We start from the raw sequence: 26784 nt of genomic DNA, 5'->3' as shown, positions 1-26784 counted from the left end.
ATGTCAACAATAGATTTCAAACTTTCTTAACTAAGTAGGTGCCAAGAGACTAACGTACAAGCCAAAACATGCAAAGAAGAAATGTGCCCAAGTATGTCAACTAAAGGTTTCAAACCTTCTTAACTAAGTAGTTGATGTAGTAATTAATTGTATTTTTGACCACATGAGGGTGTATGTAAACCAATTTCCACTGGGATTTACTGTATAAAAGTGCTTTAAGGCTTGCATATAAGGTGCTCTAAAAATTCATTTGTATTGCTTGTATTTTATTTCCAACATGCAAAGGCACGTTTCAAATCCTTTTTAATATAAATAGTTAATCTTCACTTATTAAAGTTGTTGGGGTCTTGGGGGAGATTTGCTCCATGTTGTATTATAGTATCTGATCCAGTAACATCATATAACAATTTTGGGTGAACTTAATTTTTTATTTTTTTTTGGCTGAATTCAATCAACAAAATAATGATCATCTTTATTTCTGTGGAGCTTAAATGGGACAAACATCCATTATAATTGGTCAGACTTAATTGGTCTGAATTGTTCAATCTTTAGCTTGTCCAACATTGCGTCGCCCTTACCGTGGATACCTCGACTGTAATACCACGGACACTGGCGAGCAATCCTGCAGTATCAGATGCCGTGATGGCTATGTGTTCAACACAACACCACAAGATGTATACCGGTGTGGCCCGAGTACCAACCACAGATGGGACTTTAACCCCTACAACGCTAGAATTCGTCTACCGAGCTGTAATGGTAAGCATAGTTAAACCCTCTTATGTACCTTTTATTTCAGTGAATTTATCGTTGCAAAAAAAACAAAATGGCCTGACGTTTCGACCCTAGCAGAGTCTTTCTCGAAGGCTAAAAAATTTGAATTTATCGTTGTACACATTAATTTTTTACTCGTTTCTGGACACATCGTCTACCACCTAGCGTCTCAGTCTTCTCGTTTCTTTATGCAATTATCGTTGTTTTTATAAACAACTTCTCCCCTCTGTTTTCTAAACAAACCAGTTGTGGTTCCACGGGTCGGTGCAGCAGCCAACGTGACGGTAGACTACCCTTCTTTGCAGTGTAGCTCATCCAGTGACCTACAAAGCATCATACAAACTGCTTCAGGTTTGCTGAATTCCACTCAAGGGAGCTCTGGATGTCTGGCTCTCAGCACGTGCGCTGCTAATATATCGGTAAGAAAGCTCTACTATACATTTGTTAATATGAGGCCTATAATTTGGTTTATTATACCTTAGACATTGAGGTGTATTATAGGCAGTGTATTTTCCCGAGTTCTGTTAAAAACGAATCCACAGGTAGATCCCTCGGGTGGGATTCAAACCCACATCCTTTGCATCGCTAGAGCAGATGACTAACTACTAGACCACCAAGCTAGCCCGATGGCTAGAGGCAGTTTGAATCCTTAGCAGTGGGTAATGCAATAGGCCTTTGCGTGGTGGAGACACAATTGGAATTCGGTCTTACTCCTAGTTCTTCATTACCAATGACGGTTAAGGTAGTCATGTACACTTTAAAGAAATACTGCAATAGCGCAATAGGCTAAATTCTAAAAACCAAGGGCAGATAAATTAGCGCCGGGGGAAGGGGCACCGCTACACGCTTCAGTCTAAAGGAAATACCAGGATCTTGCCCATTATTCTAGAAAAAAGTTTGAGATATTTTCAAACCTTGTTAGATTTCTTAAGATCTTTTGCCAATTTTCTACTTGTAGGTGAGCAACTGTGAAAGCTCCAACCCTCATGCAGTGAAGAGGCGCAGCGTGTCTCCAGTGAAGCTTACTATTGAAGTAGTAATGGATAACTCAACCCATGCTCCAGTCAGTAAGTAACAATACAGGCCTTGCTTTTTGCTCTTGAATGGGCATGACAAATTCCCTCTGGTAAGGGGCATTTCCATGAGGAAAATGTAAATTTGTATTTGAACTTTGCACAGGGCACCACAGCAAAAGCACAGGGCACCACAGCAATTGCTGTGGTTGCCGTGGGTTCAAGGCCTAATCTGAGGTTTATTCAAAATGCACAGCAGTCTGGTTTACTGAATAAAAAAATGAAAAAACTTTTTTTTAAAATAATAAATTGATACTTTTCACTGACTTTTTGACGAAAAAACTTCACACTGTTTTGTTTAACTTCTCAGTGACTATTGATAATAAGGTCCCTAAGACCAAACTATTTGTAATCCCCCTCTTAATGCTTCTTCATTTGTTGTGTTTGGGGATCTGCACAAAGTGAAACTGGCCTCAGGTCATGCCCATTGCAGAGTCTTTCTCAAAGGTCTAACTCAAAACACAAAAAGTCGAACTCAAAACACAAAAGTTAGAGTGTAACTATGCATTGATGCAACAGGTGGCTCATTATTTGTTTCATTTATATTTTATTTGAAAAAGTATTGCTACTGGCCTCAAGTTTTGACCCAAGTCTTTCTCTTTACTTAATAGATAACTCAGCCGAATTTGAATCCGAGTTCCACACCACCCTGCAAGACCTAGCTGATCTACTCAAGACGGGTGACTTTGGGATATCCCAAGATGGAATAATCATGCAACCGGACAAGGACACTGTGCACTTGGATTCTTGGGACATGTGCCCCACTGGTTATATCGAGAGTGAGGAGGACGGGTATTGTGGTAAGTTTGTATAAGAGACCCTAACGGATGCAAGGTTAAACTTCCTTTTCTTTAACCAAAAAATTATTTGGGTATTGAAATCTTTTAAAAATACATGTTATTGAAAAAGAAAAAAGAAAAGGTTAATATTTGTTTGTAAGGCCCAGATGGCCAGGGGTAATAATGTGGAAGCGCTTTGAGACATGGTGTATAAAGCGCTATATAAAAACCGACAATTATTATTATTATAATTCCAGAATCACAATGTTTGTATTATATCTATTTTCTTTTATAGTCCAATGTGGTTTGGGAAGTATTTGTGAACTCAGTCATGAGTCTCGAGACTATGAGTGTCATCTATGTCCAAGCAACACTTACAGAGAAGACTGGGGTACTAGCGTCTGCACCAAGTGCCCTGATGGGATGGTTACCTACACAGAAGGAGCTGTGAATTCCAGTGAATGCTACGGTATGCTCTCATTATTCACGGTCATAATACAATAAAAATTAATATCGACTGTAAAGGCCCGGTCACACAAGCTCTGAGAACAAAACAGAATATGAGAAAGATAAAAATGCACGCCCTCCATTGGTTGAATTGCTCCAAGCAGAACACGCCCATGCTTACTCAACCAATCGGGAGCGTGCTTTTTTATTGTTCTTGTATTTGTTCTTGATATCGGGGCCTGTGTGACCAGGCCTTTAGGGAAATGTCTCAAGAGGCAATTTACAGGCAACCAGTTCCTGGCAAGTGCCCTGATGGGATGGTTACCTACACAGAAGGAGCCATGAATTCCAGTGAATGCTACGTTACACTCTCATTATTCACGGTCATAATACAATAATGTCGACTCTTAGGGCACTGTCTCTAGGCAAATACAGAACTTCTTGGCTAATGGGGCAAGAGGGGTTGATTTGCCTGAAGTTTTTACACAGATAAGAAATAAAGTACCAATTTCTCATATCGGGTACAAATTTCCTTTTTACTTTCTTCATTCTGTGCCCAAATGTCCTGCACTGTTTCACCAATACTTAGGCAGATGCCCCCCAACTACCTATCCCCTCTCTTGGGCGTAAACCTGTGTGTATTGTGCATTCTTGTGAAAAGTGTTTGCCACTTTTCAGAACCATGGATTCCCACTTGTATTGCTTTGATGCATGACGGACACTAAACTACTCAATTCGCATAGTCTTGATTATCTTGCTTGCTATATTCTTATCAAATCATAATATTTTGTCAGCGTGTATTGAAAATGACACTTCATCCTGTAATTTGTGTTTATTTTCTATAGCGTTTGAGATGCCAAAAGAAGACCAGAAAACATCCTCAGAATCCATGATGCTGATGGTCATTTGTGGATTGGGAATTGTGATTGGTGTTTTTGTCCTTTTATTGGCAGTAACATACAGGTAATACCCTTTATCAATCTCATGTTACCCATTGATTTTCTTTTGCACGCAGGACTCAAATCCTTTATAAAGGTAGATTGGACACTGTTTTTGTTTTTTCCAGATATAAAATAATATATTTATTATAATAGTTCCTTTGAACCGCATCACCCCCCATCTGTATATGCAAAACTCCTAATGGAACTTAAAGCAGTACCCGCTGCCAACACATAGGATTTGAACTGCCTCTAACTACCGGGCAATCTTGGTAGTCTAGTTGGTAAGACACTGCAATTGCAAAGGTCATGGGTTCGAATCCAACCTGAGTAACGTGCCTGTGATATATTTTTTCACAGGACTTTGAGGAAGTACCGAGTATACAGTGCTAACACACATCGGTGTATGGGCCAAAACCAAAATTAATATTCTTTATCCCCGATGCAAATTCAAACATCTGTTAAATTTTATCAAAAAAATGTTTTGTTTAACAGACGGAAGCAACCCAAGAAGAAAGTTGAGACCAACCCTTCCACTCTCCTGGATGTTATTGATATTCTACAACTGATGGAACCAGATGGGAAGAGTGTCTCAGGTAAGATCAAAGAGGGACTCTTCAGCCCTTTTCACACTGTATCTCGTATCCCCGGGGAATAGACCCCTGGGCACCCTGGGGAGGCCCGGGACTTAGAAACAAACCCCTTCTAAAAATGAGTATTGTTCAAGGGTGACTTGGGACTGCCTTTTTGACATGTTGAAAACATTTTATTTTTTATTTATTATTTATTCGACCTCAACAGTACAAGCACAGAAAATACAAAGCAAGGCAGTAATGAGGGGGGGGGGAACCCAGAAACGATAGAGCTACAAAACATTGTGTGAAAAGAAAGAGAAAAAAAAAATAAAATTATGATGTTATTATTGCTTTTGATAGATACGCCATCTGCAAGTCCAGTTGGTGATGCTTTTCCAGAAGCCACAGCCATCCCATCTGATAATCCTGCCATGTCGGACATCTTGCACCTCCCAAACACCAAACTGTAAAATTATCTCTGCCCGAAACTGCCACAGTGTTTGCCTGCACAGAAATAACTTGAAATATAACTTGTAATACTAATACTTTGAAAATCTTATTCAAATATTGGATGCAAATAATATCATATTGGATGCAAATAATATCATCAGAACATAATCATCTGGACGATTCCATTTTATGAGGGGATGCTGAGTAAAGTGAAAAAAAGCCAGATTTCACAGAGGGATTACATTCTGCCAAAATGCTAATGAAATGCATTCAACATTTGTTTTATATATTTCCCACACACTGTCATTTTTCCACAAAAAACACACAAAATAGACATGGAAACTGGTCCACCCCACACTGCATGGTGTGGATACAATGTGAGGTCCACAAAGCTATTGTTGCAAATGTTCACAAACTAGAGGGTACTTTTTGTTGAATAACAAATTTTTATCTGATTCGTGCCGATTTGTAGCTTAGTGAATAATGCACGTTTTGCTTAAATTTTGCAAGAGACTTTTATATAGAACTGTTATACCTTTTTAAAAACAAGACGCTTTGTAAATGCTTTTTCAATTACTTTTGTATCTTTGTAAATAAAACACGTATTGACAGGTGAAGAGCACTTGTTCTCTACTTAAGATCTATCGTAACGATCCACAGGCCTACTTAAGATGAATCAAAATATGAAAAGAAACAAAACTAACTGAAAGTTTCAGATCTTTTCTTTGTAATGTACGTTTTTTGTTTTGCAAAAAGACTTCTCCTGAAGTCGCTCTGAAACGTTGAGCTGTTAACCCACTGGTTCTTTTCTGAACAACCACAAGTCACAGAGAGGGTGTTATGTACATTTACATAGTGTGTCTCTGCAAGCAAACCTCACTAAATTGTCTTGCAACCCAGCAAAACTCCAATGCAAGTTTATAGTTGATGCAGACTTAAACATGTTTCCCCAAGGGTTACTGTTACATTTTTCTATATTTAAAGATGCCTACACATCCAATCTTGGGAAAAGGGATTTTCCACAAGGAATTTGGAAACAAGATTTTATGGGAAGATCTTCAAAGGAAAACCAAAATGAATCCCTACAAGGATTCATGTTTTGTAAGAAAGTGTTACATTTTGGAGTATTAGTAACTACCCAGTAAGACTTGTCCAAACTTTGGTATCTTTAAACTTTCTTAAATAACAGGCAATGTCAATAGCTCTAGTTTATGAATCAACACATTTTAATTTGCTTAAAAGCTTTTGATATGTCAAATACAACAACTGCTTTGTTTGTCTAAATTCTGCTTGAGTTAGTATTATACATGTACTGATATGTGTTTACTCAGTAATTTCCCCGGGTCCTGTGACAAACAAACAAGCTATACAGGCCTATACTCGGATGGGATTTGAACCCAGGACCTTTGCCATTTTGAGGATGTCTTATATGACGAGATAGACCACCGAGCTTGCCTGGTAGCCAGATGGAACGGACATTGTTTATTCGTTTGAAAAACCTGATTACTATAATATTGTCTTTGATTATGTTTAATACTCAGTTGCGCCTGTTTAACTTTTTATTTTAATAAAGCACAGTTCATAATACTTTTGTTTTGAGTAGTTGAAGGTATTGTAGCCCTATTTTATGGTACTTAGGTTGTCGTTCATAAACAACAGAATGTTGGGGAGCTTAATTACTGGATGCATTAGACTGTTTCAGTCTCGCATGTATTTGAACAGTTAGACCGTATAAAAAGTACTTAAAGGAACACGTTGCCTTGGATCGGTCGAGTTGGTCTTTGAAAAGCGTTTGTAACCGTTTTTTATAAAATGCATATGGGTAGAAAGATGTTGTAAAAGTAGAATACAATGATCCACACAAACATGCCTCGAAATTGCGTGGTTTTCCTTTTACCTTGTCGACTAACACGTCGGCCATTTATGGGGGTCAAAATTTTGACTCCCATAAATGGCCGACCATGTTAGTTTGCACAGTAGAAGGAAAACCACGCAATTTCGAGGCAAACTTGTGTGGATCATTGTATTCTACTTTTAAAACATCTTTCCAACCATATGCATTTTATAAAAAACGGTTACAAACGCTTTTGTTTTGACCAACTCGTCCGATCCAAGGCAACGTGTTCCTTTAAGTTTGTTTCCTCCACTCTGGGTGTGGGGGGGACCAAAGTTCAAAAATGGTTGTTCTGTGCACTCTCAGTTGATGCAAAGCAGATGCAAAATGACGATGCACACACATCGTTTATAATTCCATAGGCTGTCCAAGTATACAATGCCCGATGTTGAGGCAGTTTTCTTTCCAGTATTAATTGTTGTATTCTAACAGCCTTGTTGTTGCAACAAGACCCCACCCACACCTTTGCCTGGATGGCTTTTACACCATTGAAATCAACACGTGTAAAGTAATCTCTAATCGAATTCCGCGGGGATAAGGGCGTGCTTGAAATGCCAAAGAAGAACATAGAAGATAAAATTGTTTCTCGTAATGCTTGTGGAAATTAATGGTTGACATTTAGTGTTTTATTTTAATTTGTGGGAAGAATTCAATTGGCTCCGAACTTTGAATGATATTTCCATGAGGATAATGTTTGCTGCTCTGTGTGCTTACAAAATAATGATGTCATTGTTTTCATAAAGTGCATAGGGGGCCTATGCATTTAATTTATCAATTTTCCTTCAAAATTGAAAATATCATTCAAGAGGTCTAGAAATTCCATCTTCAGAGAACAATATGCTAAGATGAGTGTCAAAGTTTATCAACTTGCACCAGGACAGGAAGACAATACTTTCCTACGTTTGCAACACTGACCATTGTACACCCCCCCCCCCACCCCGGAAAAAAAAAAAAAAGATTCGACCAATATTTTATAGGAAACAATTTCTTTTAATCGTGCGGCCCTTCTGTGAACGGCGCGAGCAGCAAACTGAAACGCTGAGACGTGCGTCATATTTCACACGGCACTAGTCAGGAACACATCATCAGTGATTTGTAGGTCGTGTGAGTGCGTGACAGAAAGTCATTTGGATAGAGTTTTCCTTCCTGGACAAGAGCTCAGCCAAGTTTGCACGGAATCTTGACTACTAGGGTAAGTTTGACGGGAATGTGTCTTTTGAAGGCACTAGTCTGACTTATTAATGTTGAAACTCGGTGATTCTACCTCCATGATGAAACTGAGCGTACAGACGAGTTGGTTGAGTGGGTTGAGTTGAAGACAAAAATTGATGCATGTTGGTCAATTTATGGGGCAGGCAAATTGTTGCATGTTTTGGGGGCGATCTCGTGATGTGCTCCCACTGATGAAAAAAAGACGCAGAACTGGTTGTGTTTAGAGGTACTTGTATTAATTTTGGTGTGTGTTTGTCGCGGCATTTTATTGAGCAATATGCAAATATTATGGCAACACTTTTTGCGTTATTCTCTCTCTAGAAAGCCTTGAAATTGTTGGGCCCTTTGCAATTATTGGTGGCCTACCTAGAAACTCCCTTTCTAGAAAGTAGGCCTACCTAATTATGTCATTTTGAGTTTTGACCCTTCACAACAATTTTGTGCTCTAAAAATTTAATTGGTTAAAATGAAAAACAGCAGATGGTGATCATCGCCATAAATGTCTACAATTTTGCATTTTTCTTTCAAATGAAATGACGAGTGGCGAAACTCTTTTACTGGTTATCTGGAAATAACTGTTTTCACTTTCTCAACCAAGTAGGTTGTCTTGTAGAATTTGGAAGCACATTTGTTCATGTCTGCAAATGATGTTATCTCTATCTCGAATGTTTTTTTTGTTTTTGTTTTTTCCAGGGCAGCAGAGCTTTATCTTAGTCTTGGAGTGCTCGCGTGTCACTGAGTGTGTGAGAAACTCCAGTCACAATGAATTACTACAGCTGGTTGCTTGTTGTGTTGGCTTCTCTCTTGGTGAGTTTAGAAAAGATGCGGAATAAGATACTGGCAAGATACTTTTTGGAGAAATGCCCATATCCTGCCACAACTTTTTCATTTTTTTGTCAAATAAACTAGTATCTTATTTACTCAAATGAGATATTCCTTTGATAAAAATGAGTTAAAATGTGGTGACAGGACACAGATTTTTTTTTCTGCTTTTTTCCCCATTATGACTAAAAAGTATTTTTGACACAACATGGCTTGAGTTTGAGGAAGAATCATACAATCTTCCTTGAATATACTTTCAATCTTATTTTCTCAACTTCGAGACTGTACTATCTACAAGTTCAGAAAAAAACTACAACCTTGTTGTAGGCCCTACTATAGTATCGTTATCGTACATTGTTTTGTTTGGGCGACACAAAATAAAACTCATACAATCAAAATAATATTTTATCTGATAATATAAATGTCTTATGCTATCATTTTCAGCTTAATCTGCAGAGTGCAGTGGGTGTAGGTTCTTACAAAAGTTGATAAACATAAAATAATGACAGATGAAGTGTAATCACCCATTTTGTTTTTCCACAAAAAAGTTCACTTGGTATACAATTGATGTTTGTATTAAACTTAATCATCCTGAGAAGCATCCATCCACAAAGCAATTTTCTTTAAAAAAAATGATAAGTTGTTTGTATTGTTAAATTTAGGAAATTGGGAACCTTATTCAGCAAAAACAGATTTCTCTCAAAACTTCAGCTATTTTTTTTTTTTTTAATGAACATTTTCACAGTTTTCATTTTTTTTTTTTTAAGTTTTAAGTTAGTGGGTGTTAGTGGGCGTTCTGTTTAGTTAGTGCAGTTTAATTGAGCTTGTTGTTTGTAGTAGGCTAAACCTATTGTTGGCTTATCCTCTTCAATTCTGATGTTTTTATTCGATCCATTATTAGGTAGCTGGCCAGGAGCCTGATAATGAAGTAGCGACAAATGCTGGAGATAGTGATGAGCTGGATGGTATGTTTAAACTATGATGTCATATCAATGATACAGTGTAGATGAGGGGTTATACACATTTGGTAATGTTTGTAAAGTGCATACATACAAGCTACAGTAGTTAGACTCACAGTTTTGGGCGTGGCGCTTTGCAGACTCGTGTGGTGGTGTTTTCCAAATCATAATGTCTTGTGGAGTCACCACTTTATTTGAATGATTACACCTTATTTACATGAACACACCCTGTAACATGTAACATCACATTATTTACAAAAGAGTCACAGAGCCTGCACTTTCTGCAGGAATAGTTTGTACACAGCTCAGTCAAAATAAAAAAATATATATAAAAAACCTTACATTTTAAGGAAATTGCAATATAGAGTTTTTATCAATTTTTTTTTTTGAAGACAGGAGGCACATCTTATAACCCTTTCACTTCTTGTTTGAAAAATTCTTCATTTAATGCATTATTTATGACGCCGGCAGAATGTAAAATTTCTCACTATTACTGAAATGTACAATGAAGAATTTCTCAATAAATGTTTTGGAAATTGTATTGGATTTACTTATGAGAGCATATAAAAGCAAATCATCGAAACAGTTGATGCATCAAACTGATTGGACTAGTCCCACCAATGTTGTTCTCATACTAAGAAAGTCACCATATGTTGGACATTACTCATCAAACTGCACAACAGGGCCCAACGTCAATAAAGTTGTTAAGCAGGAAATTCTGCTAAGCAAATTTCTTGGCTAATTAAGAAATAACCAGGTACCAGTCACAGCAATGGTATGGTATTCTGGCTGGTAACATTTGCGAAAATTTTGTTGTGCTAAGCAATTTTGTTTGTGCTTACAGGCTTTATTAAAATTTGGCCTAGTAGTAGTACCTCATAATATCTGTAATAGTTGGGCAGTGGAACAGGGCAGCGAGGTCATTTTGTGGGTTAGGGTCCACAGGAGGTCCCTGATGCCTGAAACACAGGTCCCTCCATGGTGTCTAATAAAGTCACTACCTCAAGGCGCAGCTCCTGCATGTGTGTCTAGAAAAATTCCAACAAATTTGCCTTTAAATTGAGACAAGGTTATGCACGCGATCAAGGGATCAGAAATGTATCTATCAGCCATGGTTTCCGTTAAGAGCAGAGTTTGCTGATTCAAGGAACATATTTGAGTATGATTTTTACAGCAACTTATTCTCAATATGTACCTTGTATTGGTTTAAAGAGAGTGGGTACCAGGGCCCAATTTCAGAGAGCTGCTTGAGCACAAAAAGTAGCTTAGCACAACATAACTTTGCTTACCAGAATAAGGTTACCAGCTAAAATACGGTGTCACCGTGTACAATATGTATCCCGCTTGTTTTTGCCGAGCAGAGTTCTGTGAAATTCGGCACAGTGTACAGTAGTACCTCTGCAAAAATCACCAATTGCCTTTAGAAGTCACAACCAGTCCACAAATGCCTTCTGTATGGGTTTAGGTCAAAACCAGACAAGAACAGACAACAGTGTAAACTTCTTTTTATGCTCAAGTTACTGACATATATTTACAACTGTATTTACAATAGGAATTCTTTTAAATTTGAAAACAAGTTTCAAGAGAATATAGTGTTCAGTTGCAGATGTTTGTTGACATTTCAAACACAACCTTATCTTAATAGACGGGCAGTTTGGTAAAGTGCGCCCAAATCCTTCATATTTCCTACTCTAGCTCCTTTGACACTCCACGTTGTTTGGACTTGGATAAGAGTATATCTATAAGCCTTTAGCAAAAGGTTTGCCAACATTTGCTGCCAGCGCTGCTCATTATCAAAAAAGGCAAATCCCAATGATATCTTTTCATAACAAGGTTAAATTCTCAGTCAGCGGTTTAATGACCGACAGGCATAATCTTTTTGACCAACCCAAGATTTAATTGGTCTTGTCACATTTTAATTTTGACAAGTGTATTAACTTTTACACAACACCGTTTGTTGACGGAAATGTAAATGGTGTAACAATTGTCTAAGCAAACTATTGCAATAACAGCAATTGACAAAAAAGTACTTAACAAGATCGTTGTCTGATTCCCAGAGTGAGACATAAACATATTTGACAGACAAAAGAACACAGTGCGTCATCAACTGACGATTTATATTTCCTGCTAGGAAATTGTTGTCTCTGTTTTGTGGCCTGTTGGTTGTAATATCAAGACCCTCCTATCTGGGAGGAAGGAATAGACTGGTGCGTGACCAGGGCTGTCTGGGAAATACACCCAAGGCTTACTGTCAAGATTCTGGCTTATACCACTCCAGAGTTTCTACCTCCATAATCCAACCCAACGGCAAATCTTATTTTAATTACCACCGGAAAATTCTCCTTTTCGGCTATTTGTACAAACAAACACATTGTAGATCGAAAGCAGACACTGTGGTACCTGTTACAAATGAAATAATGAGGGTTAAAAATAGGAAACTTTAGCAGGGCCAGAATATCCGGTAGACCTAGCAGTGGCTAGTGCCTTCCCAAACATTGGCCTATAAAAACATCAAGTGCTTAAGAACTGTCACACACAGCTTTGTGTTGGAGTCACAGTGTGGACATTCCTTTATTCTGTACACTAAAATAAAATCCTATTCTTCAACACTGTAAACAACACTCTGTGGACATGTGACAGTCCACATAGTGTTTCAAGTCCCAACATTATGTGAACCTCTTGGTTTTCAGGAAACCTTGCAAAGATTGCAGTTGAGTGATAAATGTATATTATATGTAGTACAATGTAATTTATCAAGGGCCCACATCCTAAGACCTTTGGGTACTCAATCTATACCCTGGATCTGAAAAATTATTTTTTGACATTGTGAAGCACCACCAAAATGTTGAACACACATTGAAAAGCTCTGTGTCAATGCAATTCGGAATTGATCCAACCTCATATCCCAAACTTGACGTTAATTTTGGGAAGCAAATCACATTTCATTGGATCTCAGTAATCCCTTAGGCTAATCTTAATCTGTCCTGGAATCTCATTTAGTCTTTTTACAAACATCATTGCAGATCAAAAAGTCAATAGTCTTTCCATTAAAGTAGCATTTAAAGCTGTGCAAAGGTTAAAGGCTCATAGACTGGTAAATACTCCAAAACTTAATGACCACAAATTCGGCGACGGATTTAACTCCCTTTCTTCAAGCAATTTTTTACTTCTTACTTATAAAAGTGTTGCCAAAAAAAACAAAAAAATCCAGTCTGAACATGGAGCTGTTTTATAGTATCGTGGTCTGAAGAACTGTGTGGTGAAATTGAAATGAGAGAAACAAATTAAGTTGGTGCGATTTTCAGCATTGGTGTTATTGAATGACCTTGGTGTCCCTAGTGTGACATCCAATCACACCCTGAGGTACTCTAGCGATTTATTGTCTTGAGGAGGAATGACCAGCTGTGTTGCCTCAAGGTTGGTGTGTAACCCCCTAATGGGGATACATCCTGTAGCACAGTCAGTGTAGCTTATTCCTCCATGGTGCAGCTGACTGCTGCTTTAATGGCTGCACAGGAACTCTTAGGAGGGTGTGGTGGTTTGCTCTATATAAAAATTATGTAATAATTTTCTAGAAGAAGGGTCATATTATGTGAGTTTTTATAACCTTGGGTGGTGATCTTTAAAAGTTGGTCTGAACATAAATTTCTGTATGCTTAAACACCGCATGATGATCTATCTCTAACCCATCAAAAACAAGAGCAGGTTAGTGTTTGATTCTGTTGGACCATGAGGATTGCACTAAATTGTTCCTTTGTGTCTGAGATTTGTTTTATCAACTGATGATTAATCGGTTTCCTTGGATACCGTAGTCCAGTGCTGGTTTCCTTGGCTACACGTCAAGTCAGTCTAGTCTGGTACTCACCTAAGGATTAACAACTATGTCGTTTACCCATATTCAATATTTTAAGAAAGAAAATTCTTCTTTGGGGTTTGGGGGAGGGGTGGAACACCCAACTGTCTAGCCATGTATATTTAAGATTTTTTTCTTGGACACCTTTAGTCAATGTCTGTATTCCTTTCCTACCCTGAATTTCAGGTCGGTTGAAATCATGGTTGTAAAATAAAAATGTTGGGCAGACAATGTTGTCGGACCATCGAATGAGAAGAGCATTTTTTTAGTGAGACTAAAAAATATAAGTCAAGTGACGACAATGATATGGGTAGGCTAGACAAGGCTCCGTGGGCTGGTCTTTTTGTTTGATGTCTTTCAGTCTGGGCTATGCCTACAGCAGTGCGGTTGGTTTAACCAACCATAGAATACAGGGTCTGGTGAAAAAGGGTTTTATATTATAGATTCATCAGGAGGGGCAAGCTTGAAAAATGTTTCTAAATCCTTCTTTATTCGGGACAGATAAGCCCAAAATGTAAAATATGTACACCAAAACCATCTTTTTTTTTGGTCTTTGTTTTAATAGGTACTAATAATCGTCATGTCAGACCAAAGCAGGTGGCTGTAAACGGAATTAACTCTCGCCAAGTTACTGCACATGCACGCCCTCCCACTGTGTCATCTATGGAGGGTGCGCTCATGTTCTGTAACTGGATGAGAATTCATAGTATATCCCATGTACAGCCGCAGTCCTTCTTTGATTATGAGGGTAGTGCCCCTTTAAGTGAACTGAAGGTTTTGGCATCCACCAATAGACGTTTAAACTTTCAAGCACAAAGGCCTACAACTACCTTCCTTTTGAGAGGATGTTTGTTTTTTCCAATTGAAACAACCCACTTCCTTAATTGAGGCCTAACTTCTTAATGACTCAGCAATAGTAACTAGTCAATAGTAGATAGTCAAGGCCTAAATATAAACCTGTAGGTGGGTAGTCCTACATGATTTCATGTATCCAATGTGGTGTCAGATTTCAAGACATTTGGAACATAAACTCCATGAGTAAACGCAATGATGGACATTACAAATGTGTATGGGAAGAATGTCATTAGTGAGAAGCCAAAGGTATCACAGTTTTTTTTCTCTTTAAAGCAGTCAGTCAAAACGTATATTTCCCTTTTAAATTAAAGTTTTGGGGTTTTCTTTAGTAATTGTGAAAAGATTTTACTGAGTGCAGACCTGATAAAAAAAATTCTGGTGAGGTCAGGAAACTTTTCCCTTTTGGTAAAGAGCACCTCAGTTAGTGTTTGGGAAATGAAACTCTCTATTGCAACTTTTCAAGGAGCACCAAGTCTGCAGAATGGTGGAGGAAAGCACCTCCACTTTTTGGAAATGCTGAGGCTTTGTACTGTTACTACAGTTCATGTTTGAACTATTTCAGAAAGAACCCTTAAAAAAAATACTTTTGAGCAATGCACACATGGTGTTGAACAACTTCTAGGTCACATTATTCAGTAGTTTCCAATGTCAGAAAATTGTCAAGAACGTTATCTTGTCATAATAGTGAATAGACATAGGAAGAGTGGCTTCTTTTACTTCCCTTACTGTCTGATTACACTTGATGTATTGGTCATGTTTGTTTTCTTTTCCTGTTCCCGAAAGCCCCATTCATCATCTCGAGTGACAAAATCAACATCTCAAACAATCTTTCTATTTCTGACACAAATTCTTTCTCATGGTATTTCTTCATTCCTCTAGTTCATCTAACTCAATAAGTGTCAATCAATTGTTGAGATTGAGTAAAACAAGATAACACCTCTGGAAGGTCATACCCAAACAAAAACTATTTCATTCTACCTTCTGATTACTCAGCTCAAACCAAAACAACTCTTTTGTGTTCACAGTTCAGCTAGTTGCTTCTTGTGTTGTTCTTAGCTGAAGTTTCAGTGCTTTTAACTTGTCCCTTTCCGATTGATTCATTCAGTTGGAATTTGTTTTCATAAAGCCAGTGGCCATTTGGTTGGGTGTTTGTACAAAAGTTGAATTTGAATACTTGTATGGGAAAGAGGTCACAAAGTAGCAACCATAAAATGGCCTGTGTGTGTACCAACACAGAGATGGGATCTTGTGAATATAGCCCTCGGAAAATTGTACCTCACAAATCCATAAAGAGAATTCACTCAATCTTGTGCTAAACAGGACCTCAAGTCATTTGAGAGTTTGATTTTAATGATGTCTGGGTTCAATGAGTTGCTTGGTCACAACTCACTGCTTTAAATTGAATAGAGACAGTTGCTATGTCACATGATGTGTGGCTAGCAATTTAGTGCAGTACCCAAGAGACTGCAAGTGTGTAGGCCTATATGGCACATTGGCACCAGGCTATGCCCATTTAGAGGTTGCAATCTAGCTTGCCCCAAACCATTTGACATAGCAACTCTCTTTAGGCTGAGGAATTCAAACTTAAGCAATACCTTGTTTTTAAAATAAGCACATAATTGTACCAACCGTTACTCAAATCTAACTCCAAATTTGCTCATAACTTACACTGCTTACTGTAGAATTTGACGCTTATTGCTCATAGAAGTATGGGTTTCTACAGGGAATTGTAAGTGAAAGATCATATCGTAAGCAGAGCCATGAAACTGGGTTCAGCCCACAGAAATACTCTTGTAGCTGGAGTGTATGCTTGTTTTGCTAAAGCAGAGCCCTGCAGATCTGTGGTTCGTCCCACTAATGCAAAGGTCACAAACAACCGACACCTATCAGGCTGTTATAAATTATTCCATAGATGAAACCAATACAAATCTGTAGATTTATGTCCACATCTGACCCCAGGTGGCAGTCAGATGTATAATGGAGTTCAGATTGTGCAGGACGTGGGTCAGTTAAAGTTGAAACCCAAGGAGTTGGATTTTTCTTCAGCCTTCTCTGTATGCAAGTTCCGCCCCAACTTGACACTCGTTGCTGACTTTAGATCGCCACAGGAGCAATTGAGCAGCTGCTTCGATCAGCTCTTTTTTAGCATGATGGAGGAGAATTTTGCATTTGAAATTCCTTTAAAATATCAATAATAGAACCCTCAAGCCTTAAATTTCATCTTCAAGGGGGCAAGGTCCTTTTTCGTTTTGCAAAGGGCTTTCATTGTAAAATCTGAAAGTCTATGGTACAAGTGTTAAAGGAGCACCAAGGCTAAGACCAGGGGCAACGGAGGCAACGTGTGTGGCCGCGTGTAATATCAGGCCTGGCCCCAACATATTAGTATAAATAAATTCCTCTTGCAAAATTTGCTATGAAATCATCAAAACAAATACAGTAAGCTTGAACAATGATTCATGAGTTTTGTTTTGAAACCCCATTTTATTTGGCATAGAGGCCTATTACTGTTGGGAAAGTTGTTTAAAGCTTTCGTTTTGATTTCGTTTTGATTCCATATCTCAAATATCAAAAGTACCCATGGGTCACAATCACAGTCTTGTGTGGCCAAGCAGAGCTAAATATAGACCCTGATCCATGACGCCTGATATCAGACAGAAAGCGTCTTAGAAGACAGAGGTATTTAAAGGGGTTCTCTCTTGTCTGGAATGAATATGATTCCTAATTGGGAAATCTTAAAGGGGAGGTCTTGTTTGGTAATCACTCTTAAAGTTAATGGAAAAATTGCATTTTGAGAAACATTTCACTTCAAAGTAATGTAGTTATGGAACAAATATATCAGAATTTATCCCCCAAAACTTGAGCCTGAGAAATGTTTCTGTCAGATACATTTCTCGGATTGTGTATTCCAATAACAGATTAGTCTTCTTTCGTTGACATATTCGCTCGGGAATTTTGAGAAACACTACTTCCTTTTGAAATGAAATTTTCACAGGTCAGTTTTAGGGTATAAATCTACAACTATATAGGATTGAAACCAACAATGAGTTCCATACTAAAAGTATACAATCCCTTTAACTGACTTCTGTTTGGTGGCTTTGGTATGAGGTATTAATACTATTATTCCAACAACTGAAACCATGTGTCATTGGTAATGAAATATCACAATCAGCGTTGATTTAACCCCATGGTGACTGCGGTGACTGACCGATAACATTGGACTCTCAAACACCTCAAGAGGATGACTTACAGAAACTGAGACTAGACACCCCCAGAGCAAGTCTTCTCCCACACTTGGGTCATGTCTCACCGTCTCAGGTTGCTCCTTCGGAATTCAGGGCCATATGTGAGCAAGAAAACCAGTTTTTTGTTATGGTTTGAAAAACTGAGATAAGCAGATCAAAAATTAGGTCTATGTCTTTAAAGGTCTACTATTTTTAGAATGTTGACGTCTTAAAAAGTTCAACTGGGCCTACTTTATCAGGTAATTGCTCCATCTCCAAAAGTTCAAAGATTGTTTTCAATCTTCTTTTGTCACGATCTTTTTACTTGTTTTTATTTTCTAACAAAGCAATTGGTTGAAAAGAACTCTGAAAGTTGGGATAATTTGTGGACACTTAAACAATCTGTTTAACTTCATATTAAGAAGTTAAACAGGTCGTTCAAAGATCTGTTTTAACAAATCATGATTAAAATCATGATTTTACAATTAATTTATGAACTGTTCGAAGATCCACTGCATTCACAAAGAAAAATAAGATTAGAAGTATATAATTTATTGCTCTTCAGGAAGACTCATTGTTATTGTCTAATATAATTATGATGGATCACAACTTCACCACAGAAAAATGACTCTCCCTTCAGCCTTTGCATACCAAAGTTGGCTTGCACTGGGAGGCTATGGTGGGTGGTTATAACCTAGAAATATACTCTATACAAATACCTCAGACCACATTGAAACCACAGACTGTGAACCACAAGGGACTGGAGGTCCAATAGGAATCTATGAGTAATGGATCCATGGAGCTTATCTAAATTGAGTTATCACTGGAAGAGGGTAGGGGTGATGGGGGAGCAAAGAAACTCATGCCTCTGTGGGATAATCTGACACCAAATGAAACTGTTGGAGTTGTGCAATTTGATAGCCACATACTGTACCATTAATCATGCTTTAACTTCAATCATAGCTTGTTTACAAACATATTGACGTTGCACATTCCAGGACCTTTCTGGCAGACAAGACACTGGTCATGTAAGAATTATTACATTTTGTGTAATAATTACCTCACAAAACCAAGAGTTATTAAATGAACAGCGAAACAAGTTTTGAGATGTACCCTTAAAGCCCCCAAATTTCTTTGATATCAAAAGTTGATAAAAACCAGACTGACGTGCAATCAATCTCCACACAATGTAAGATTACTTTTTCTTCTATTGAGCTGTAAACAAATCCTGCCTGCAGGAAGTTCGGCTCTGGGGCTCTTTTATGTTGTTACAACTGTAGGTTACTTGCTGAACTTTATAAAGCTCCAAGTCCATAACTCTTCCAAAAGGCTTCAAACAAGTGTTCAGTATAATAGTACTGTGTAAGGGCTGGAGCCCAAAAAGTGGGTCCTTCTTTGATGAGATTACTGGCCTTTCAAAATTTCAAATTCCTTTTTTTTTTTTTTTTTTTTTTTACCATTCTACCAGACAAAGGTAGTTTCATCAGGGTTAGAATTTGTCATCGTTTCCTCAGTCTAGCTTTTAAAGACTGCTCAGTAATGCCCCCTATCTAGGAAAAGTCATGTTTTCTTCGGAGAAACTTTGACATTACTTAATCCAGACAGCCTTAGTCTGTGGCATTTTATAAGGTGAAGGGTCGAAGTAGCTGAAAGCATCATCATTGTTCATCTCGCCCCACCCTGAAATTACTGCTTTTGTAAAGGTGTAAAGCACTGAGGTTTTAAGTTAGAAACGTAACAGCCTGTTTTATTGTCAAGAATTGTAGAATATTGTTCAATGCTTTACATTTGTTCACAGGTGTGTATCAAGAATTGAGTGGTTACGTTTCATATTGTTGATCAATTTGTTTTTGTGACATTTCCTTCAAAGTTCTAATTGACATTTGTATAATATTTGCCTTGCACTTAACTGGCAAGCTTCCGAACCAAACTCTCGCTTCAAGTTTGCAGTAATCTCAAGACACTTCCTAACGACTTATAAACTTCCTCCTCTCTTTAAGATCAATCGATGGGGTTGTCAGAAAGAAAGCTTCAAAATTGCATACTTCCTTTTTTATGATTCATCAAGTGTCAAATGATTGAGTGTTGCTTGAAGAAAAAATAAGGTTACTTCGACACACTACCAAAAGATGTCTAAATCCAACTGCATTATTTTAATTGCCTGTGACTGAGGATTGCACAGTGGTAAACATATGCGTTACATGGAATCAGGCATACCTACTTTAATCTGATCCGAGTCCAATATTTGCTATCGCATTACAACACAGTGTTGGGTTTTGGTAGATTAAGGAAAGCCCCTTGTAAATAGTTCAAGAGCTTGGGTTAAAGATGACCACAGCTGATTTTGTTAATCACATATTTATTAAAATAAAGAAGTCTAAATTTATCAAACATATTGATTGGAGTACGATTCTTAAAACTGTTTTTAATCGATTTTCTACCTTACAGATGATCATAATCCTTGTTATGGCTACCGATGCAAGAAGCCTTCTTATGCTATCTGCATCAGCAAAGAGATTGACGGCGTACTGCAGCCAGTCTGCGAATGTCCAGAGTCTTGCCCTGACATCGTCAAGCCGGTATGCAGCGTGTACGGCAAGCAATACGACAGCCTGTGTCATCTAAGACTGTTTGCTTGCAAGAAACAGAGATCTTACCCATTGGCCTACCAGAAGCCTTGTGTTGGTAAGTGATTTGAGCTGATCTTCTTAATAACAATTTTTTATCGGACTTGACATCTTCAAAAGTTTTCTGAAAGACCTTCATCATACAAAGTAAACAGTGTTGGTGGTTTTAGCAGTTGTATATTTGACCACTCTCTTGTGTTGTTACAGAATTCTTTTGGGTTTATCCAAAAGTTGCAGAACTGAGTTGATTCTTGTTCATCTATCAAGTCATTCAGTTTGCATTTAACATCGTCTTAAACCTTCCCCATGCTGAACTTCATGTCAATGACTTAACATGAGACCACTAAGAAATGCCAAACATCTTGAAGGAGAGTATGGAAGGACACACATCAGAGTTGAACCATGGAGGAAAGGGTTAAATGCATTCCATTGAGAAACAGATGGAGTATTATCTTTCCAATGCGTGTATGTCTGCATTGCTGACTGTGGGTTTATTTATACGCCTGACTATCTGTGCTTCTGATTAAACTTACCCATCAGATCAAAAATCCCAGCCAAGGTCTCATATAAATATATTTACTAGAGCGAAATTTGAGCAAACGACCTCAACATTTTAGTTTATAAATATATTTTTACTTTTTATGAATTGTTTAAATGATTAAATATTTAATTTATGTCATGTTTTTATGCTTTCTTATTATTATACTTAAAAGCCCTTTCTTTATAAGTCATTAGAGCAAAGTTTCACTACTATAAGAAATAGTCATCTTGTGGATACAATCATATAAAACTCTTTTCAGAGAAGTGTTGGTTCTGAGAATATCCGATTTGATGTGGTCTCAATGGTTCAAACAATATACTTGACTTATATTCAGCATTCTCCTTAAGACAGGTAGAGTTTACTGTTGAAACGTTGAGACCACATCATCTCTTCTTAGAACCAACTCTCCGCCAAAAGAGTTTTCTACATGGAATCGTACCCACAAGTTTACTATTATGGTTTTTACCTTGATCCACACCATGTAAATATTCAAACAACACTCTCACACCTGTGTTTTTTATAATTTCAGCTTCTCAGGAGCCGTGTTCTGAATTTGAGTTGAATGAATTCCCTCATCGTCTCTTGGAGTGGTTCCTTCACCTCAGGGAGATTGACGAGCTGAGAGAGCTGAACCCTAACTCCAACATCCGCAAACTGACCAACGCTGGCAGGGAGAAACTAGCCAAGGTATGAAAGAAGCCTTGAATGAGCCTCTCTCGGCAGGGCAGTGCGCCGTTTTAGTACCGGTTTCCGTAACTCAGGCAGTGCACCGTTTCAGTACCAGCCTCGCTACCAGAGGCAGCGCGGCGTATTCAAACGAGCCTCACTATCAGGGTCAGCGTACTGTATTTTACATGAGCCGTATCAATACCAGCCTCGAATATCTAAGAAACTTTGTTTGAGTTGTCGGTATTTTCCCTTATTTGCATGAATATAAGTCAGTGTAAATGTTTATTTAATATTGTCATTGATCAATTCCAGTGGAAGTTTGATCTCCTTGATCGTAAACATGACGGCCTTCTCGATCGTCGCGATCTACGTGAGTTCCGCTACGGCCTGATGCCATTGGAGCACTGCGCAGAGGACTTCTTCAATGGTTGCTCCCAGGGAAGTAAAACTATCAACCTGGAACAATGGAACACGTGTCTGAGGGTTGATGACGTCGAGGGCATCCCAAAGCGTGTTGCTGAGATCTTCTTGAATGTTGTACCAAAACAGACTCCAGTAGAAGGTGAGGGAATTATTCTTCCTACTTAGTTTGATTTCTGATTCTTTTGGGAAAAAGCAAACAAGTTGTGATTGAATAGCCAGAAAATTCCATTAAAGGCAGCACCATGTAAACGTTCAGATCATACATTATACTCAGTACAACATTCCTACTTTTTTCCAAGGACCAAAATATAATTATTACTGATGGAAGTTTTTAATTATTAAAATAAAACTCAAATCACCATGGGACAATGCAATGTTTATGACAGTGAAATTTGAAGACAATTCGAGACAAAAAAAGTTGTTAATAAATGCGTAAATCAAGTTTAAATTATGAATGCAAAAATGCATTCCTGCTGGAGCAGACATCTGGACCCAGCCAGATCATTGGGCTGACTCCAGCCTGTATCATGGCTTTGACTTGATTGATTGAAGTGTATTACAAATCAAGTATGGGATGCCAACTTAACCCCAAGGTATGGTTGGTAGTGGATTAGGGCTTCATACCCACCCTTTCTCTCAGCCCACCAATCGGTCATTTTGTGATGGTTGACTGAAACAAAACCGCCTTCCACCTGTTGGCTGTGTTTCACTTTAATTATGCAAGAGGACTTCCTTCTAGCTTGAACAGATGAAGCTTTGAGTAATTGATGTTGGATCATGACTCCACTTGTTGGATTATGTCTTACTAAGGAATTACCTTTACCAGAATGCTGTGAATATTTGGCTTGAGTCACAGTACTCCATTTGGTATTTGATTCATTGGACAGGAACTAATTCTCACGCCTTTTTTTTTTTTTTTTTTAACTCATTCCTATTTTTTAAATGGACCTAATAAGCGCTTTGGTATGCCCCTCTGGTGTGAAAATTTCTATAGAAATGAGTACTATTATTATTATTATTATTATTATTATTATTATTATTATTATTATCAAAGTGCCTTGTTTCTCAGCACCCTAACTTAATTCCGAATGTTTTAACACTTAAACAAAACTAAAGTTCTCCTCTTTATTTTTTGTGTTCGATTGCAGAGGAAGATGAAGAGTAAAGCATGAACAGATACAGCAGCAAAACCAACCAACAGGTCAAAAGTTCTCAAATAATTATGCCATGCATAATTACTTTTTAACTTTATTAGGCTGATTAGAGTAACTAGTCAATCAATCTGTTTAGCAAAAGGTTGAAGGTTAACATTTCAAGTAAAGTTGACTCTGATAAAGAACAGGGTAGTTATATTTGTGTAAGGATAGTGGGGACTTGTTCAACCCAAAGATTCATTTTGTTTTGGGGTATGTCAACCCAATTGGTTAAAGGGAGGGTATTGCTTCTGGTAATTGTCAAAGACCAGTATCCTTCACTTGGTGTATCCCAACACGCAAATAACAAACCTGTGGAAATTTGGGCAAAGTCGCAGTATAGTTAAAGAAAAACACACTTGTTGCATAGATTTGTGTGTTTTCAGGAAATTTTCTCAGATTTAAATTTGTGGGTTAAAAATACCTCTTTCTATAAAACTATATCAGTTCAAAGAGTCATTTTCAACAGCTCTCCGATGCTAATTAGTTTGTATGGTCATTCATTCATTGTTGGATGACCAAAGGAACACCCTGCCTTTAATAACATCAGCAGGGAGTATTTTGTTACCATTATTTAGACAAATGTACACAAGAAACAAACTTTCTACACAGGAGTCCATTTTTAACAACTGTCAGATAATTTTGTCCAACCTGTTACATAAATATATCTTTTCGAAAAGCCTTCACGGAAACCCTTTTGCTGGTATTTCTGGTCAATGGTCATAATCTATGCAAATAATTACCAAGTATTGCTGCATTACTATCAAGCCGCTCACACTTCATCTCTTGTAAGATACGTACGTTTATTCCAGCGTTTTAGGCAACACAAATAATGGTGCTATTTTAAATTAGTTAGAAATTGAAATTGTTGTTGGTGCTTAATTAACGTTATACCATAATTGATTGTTTTTAGCTCTGTGAGCAAGTTAATGAACAGCCGTTTTTAGGTTTAATTGTAAGTAGTTTCAATTGTATTTTTGTAAAACAATATTTTGCTAAAATAATACAACCTTTTTTGTCAAGCTGCTTCCTTGAAATCCATTTTATAGTCCACTGAGAATCTGGGAAAAAAGATCCACTTATTGCCAGCCATATAAAAATTCATTTGTTACACATAATTAAGAAGGAAATCTTGAAAAAAAAATCCACATAATTAAGAAGGAAGTCGTTATTTTAAACCCTTCTAGTGCCATTAACAGATGCGACACAAATCAGCAAGATACATTTTGTTTGGTGTAAAGACTTGTATCTTAATTTTTGTATACAGAACTTCAAAAAACCTCAAAAAGCTGGGCACTTTAGAATGAAACTGCCAAAGAAAAAGCGGGTACTGAAAGAGTTATTTGAGTTAACTAAAGTCAGGTCGACTTCCATATTTTCACCTGTTCATAATAATCATCAGTCATACTCTACTGTTTGGCTAATCATAAGATTTGTAGCTCGTTTATGTTGCTGTTTAGGAACAATTTAATTTGTGTTTCATATTTATTGTTTTAAATGGATAGTTACCTGGATGAATGTTTTTACCTTTCAGCAATTATATTAGCTTTTTATATTAATTATTATTAAATCATTCTCAATTATATTTCTGGTGTGTTTCGATTGGTTATTTTTCTTTAATTACCCTCAAGTCCCCCCCCCCCAACTACTAATGTCTCCCTCAACTATACCATGTCGTTAATTATTATGTAAATAATTTTGGAATGCTAGCAGTAGGCCTAACGCCCCACCCCGTCCCCCATGCCTACTCCTCCCACTCTTTATAACTTTGGCTGAGACTATTTTAACCACACGAGGGCGCTATTACCATTTTCAGAGATTGTTTGTACAATAATTAATTTTGTCGGCGGCTCACCATTCATAGCTTTAGTTGAAAGATGATACCCTATGCATCTGTTAATTTTTCACATTAGTATCAAGGCGTGCCAGTATGTGGGGTGGGGGGGGGGGGTTCTTGGAGGGGGTGGTTCAGTAAAATTTCAGTTTGTTTTTCCTTTGTTTTCCCGAGGCTATAGGCTCTTTGCGTCAGTTATTGATGAAAACAAGTAATTTCTTTTTTGTTAACTTTACATACCAAACTCTTTTTATACCAGTCAGTTTCCCCTGCAGTATGTTTTTATCTGATTTTGGTTTGTGGGTGTTTAATTACAAGCTGACCATTAAAATAAAAATAGGCCTACTCACAATAAACCCATTATGAGTAAACCCAGTCATGGCAAAATCAATCACTGAAAATAAGTGAAAGCTTTTGGTAAAGTTTGCGAGAGGGGCTCGATTTTTGCATTGGTAACTATTATTTTCACGGCAGGCTGATTAATTTTTAAGTGTAGGGACCTATATATATATTATGTTTTTTTCTCCACAGCGTAAGGCCACATGTGCCAGTTTACATGTTATTACCTTCAGAGGCTGCCACTTGCACCTCTAGGCAAAAACAAACAAACAAACAAACAAACAAACAAACAAACAAACAAACAAACGAACAAACAAACAAACAAACAAACAAACAAACAAACAAACAAACAAACAAACAAACAAACAAACAAACAAACAAACAAACAAACAAACAAACAAACAAACAAACAAACAAACAAACAAACAAACAAACAAACAAACAAACAAACAAACAAACAAACAAACAAACAAACAAAACACACGTCAAGACATTCTTCAAGCGTGAAACTTACCCCAAGAAAATAAAATGAGAAGACGGAAAAATGTGAGTTAATATTCTTGAGATTGCCTGAAGCAGATTGCCTGAATTTGTTTTTGTGAAATAAAGGCTTATGATAGAACACCACTGTACCACAAGAGGGCGATATTCCAGTTTCAACGCACCCACTCGGAAGATAAGTGGGCGGAACGTCAATGACCTCTAAACAGGCGTCTGTTTTAAATCGACTACCAGCTGCAGCCCAAACTTTTACCAAGAATTTTACGTTTTCCTGGTAGAAACCAACCATCATAATGTTTTTCTGTAACTCTTACTGATCATCAAGCAGTACAGTGAAATTGGAACTAAAAATAAATTCGAGGTCGAAGGAATATTCAGCGTGTTTGTTGACGACCGACCTCCTCATCGCTCTTGTCTCTCGGGACAACCTGATTCAATCTAAATCGCCATGCGCCACGCCAACCTCCTCCTCCACCGCGCCTGCGGTCGGGGCATCGTCATGTTGCATGTTTCATGAAGTTTGTTTATCTCTGGTTTGAAGCTGGACGAATATCTTGTGGATCTCGTCTAAAAATAGAAGAAAATTACATTGGGAGGATGGGTGGGGCAAGCTTGTTGTCCAGTTCAACCAGGCTTTAACCCTATTGGTCACCGGCCGGCGGCAATGGGCTCGTGGGTCTTTAATAAGTTTCCAATTGCCAATGGAACACAAGTGTTTTTCAAGCGGTAATCAGTTCAACCCCCGGTGAACAAAATTATGAGTGACGTGATCTCTGGGGTTTCTAATCACACTAAATGGAGACCAAAG

The 26784-nt window shown here is 37.7% G+C and overlaps 2 protein-coding genes across 4 annotated transcripts in view; both read left to right on the top strand.

The window, feature by feature from the left end:
- The window catches only part of LOC139953221 (uncharacterized), a 42072-nt gene extending 35452 nt beyond the window's left edge, over positions 1–6620 (top strand). For both annotated transcript variants that reach the window (XM_071952682.1, XM_071952681.1), the window contains exons 47-54: positions 553–756; positions 1018–1190; positions 1730–1838; positions 2456–2644; positions 2919–3092; positions 3916–4033; positions 4504–4604; positions 4944–6620. In XM_071952682.1, the coding sequence (XP_071808783.1) occupies positions 553–756; positions 1018–1190; positions 1730–1838; positions 2456–2644; positions 2919–3092; positions 3916–4033; positions 4504–4604; positions 4944–5053 (1178 nt within the window). In that variant the 3' untranslated portion in view covers positions 5054–6620. The remainder of the gene's footprint in view (positions 1–552; positions 757–1017; positions 1191–1729; positions 1839–2455; positions 2645–2918; positions 3093–3915; positions 4034–4503; positions 4605–4943) is intronic.
- A 1349-nt stretch (positions 6621–7969) lies between these two features.
- LOC139953242 (SPARC-like) lies at positions 7970–24887 on the top strand. Of its 2 annotated transcripts, none has more exons than XM_071952709.1 (7): positions 7970–8119; positions 8833–8946; positions 9863–9926; positions 20298–20534; positions 21547–21704; positions 21999–22248; positions 23258–24887. In XM_071952709.1, the coding sequence occupies exons 2-7, from the start codon at positions 8902–8904 to the stop codon at positions 23272–23274; spliced, it is 771 nt and encodes a 256-aa protein (XP_071808810.1). In that variant the 5' UTR covers positions 7970–8119; positions 8833–8901; the 3' UTR covers positions 23275–24887. The 2 variants fall into 2 exon arrangements, with proteins under 2 accessions (XP_071808810.1, XP_071808811.1); XM_071952710.1 differs by having other exon boundaries at positions 7979–8119; positions 8838–8946.
- Positions 24888–26784: the final 1897 nt, after the last annotated feature.

Source organism: Asterias amurensis, chromosome 21 (assembly GCF_032118995.1).
Source record: "Asterias amurensis chromosome 21, ASM3211899v1".
Classification (NCBI taxonomy): Eukaryota; Metazoa; Echinodermata; class Asteroidea; order Forcipulatida; family Asteriidae; genus Asterias; species Asterias amurensis.
The sequence above is the reverse complement of the archived record's forward strand: the minus strand, read 5'-3'. Positions and strand labels throughout refer to the sequence as shown.

Excerpts from the sequence above, each read along its gene's own strand:
- LOC139953242 (XM_071952709.1), top strand. The coding sequence starts at position 8,902 with ATGAATTACTACAGCTGGTTGCTTGTTGTGTTGGCTTCTCTCTTG. Across the intron at positions 8,947-9,862 it reads TTGTGTTGGCTTCTCTCTTG|GTAGCTGGCCAGGAGCCTGA; the intron begins GTGAGTTTAGAA and ends ATCCATTATTAG. Across the intron at positions 21,705-21,998 it reads GCAGGGAGAAACTAGCCAAG|TGGAAGTTTGATCTCCTTGA; the intron begins GTATGAAAGAAG and ends GATCAATTCCAG.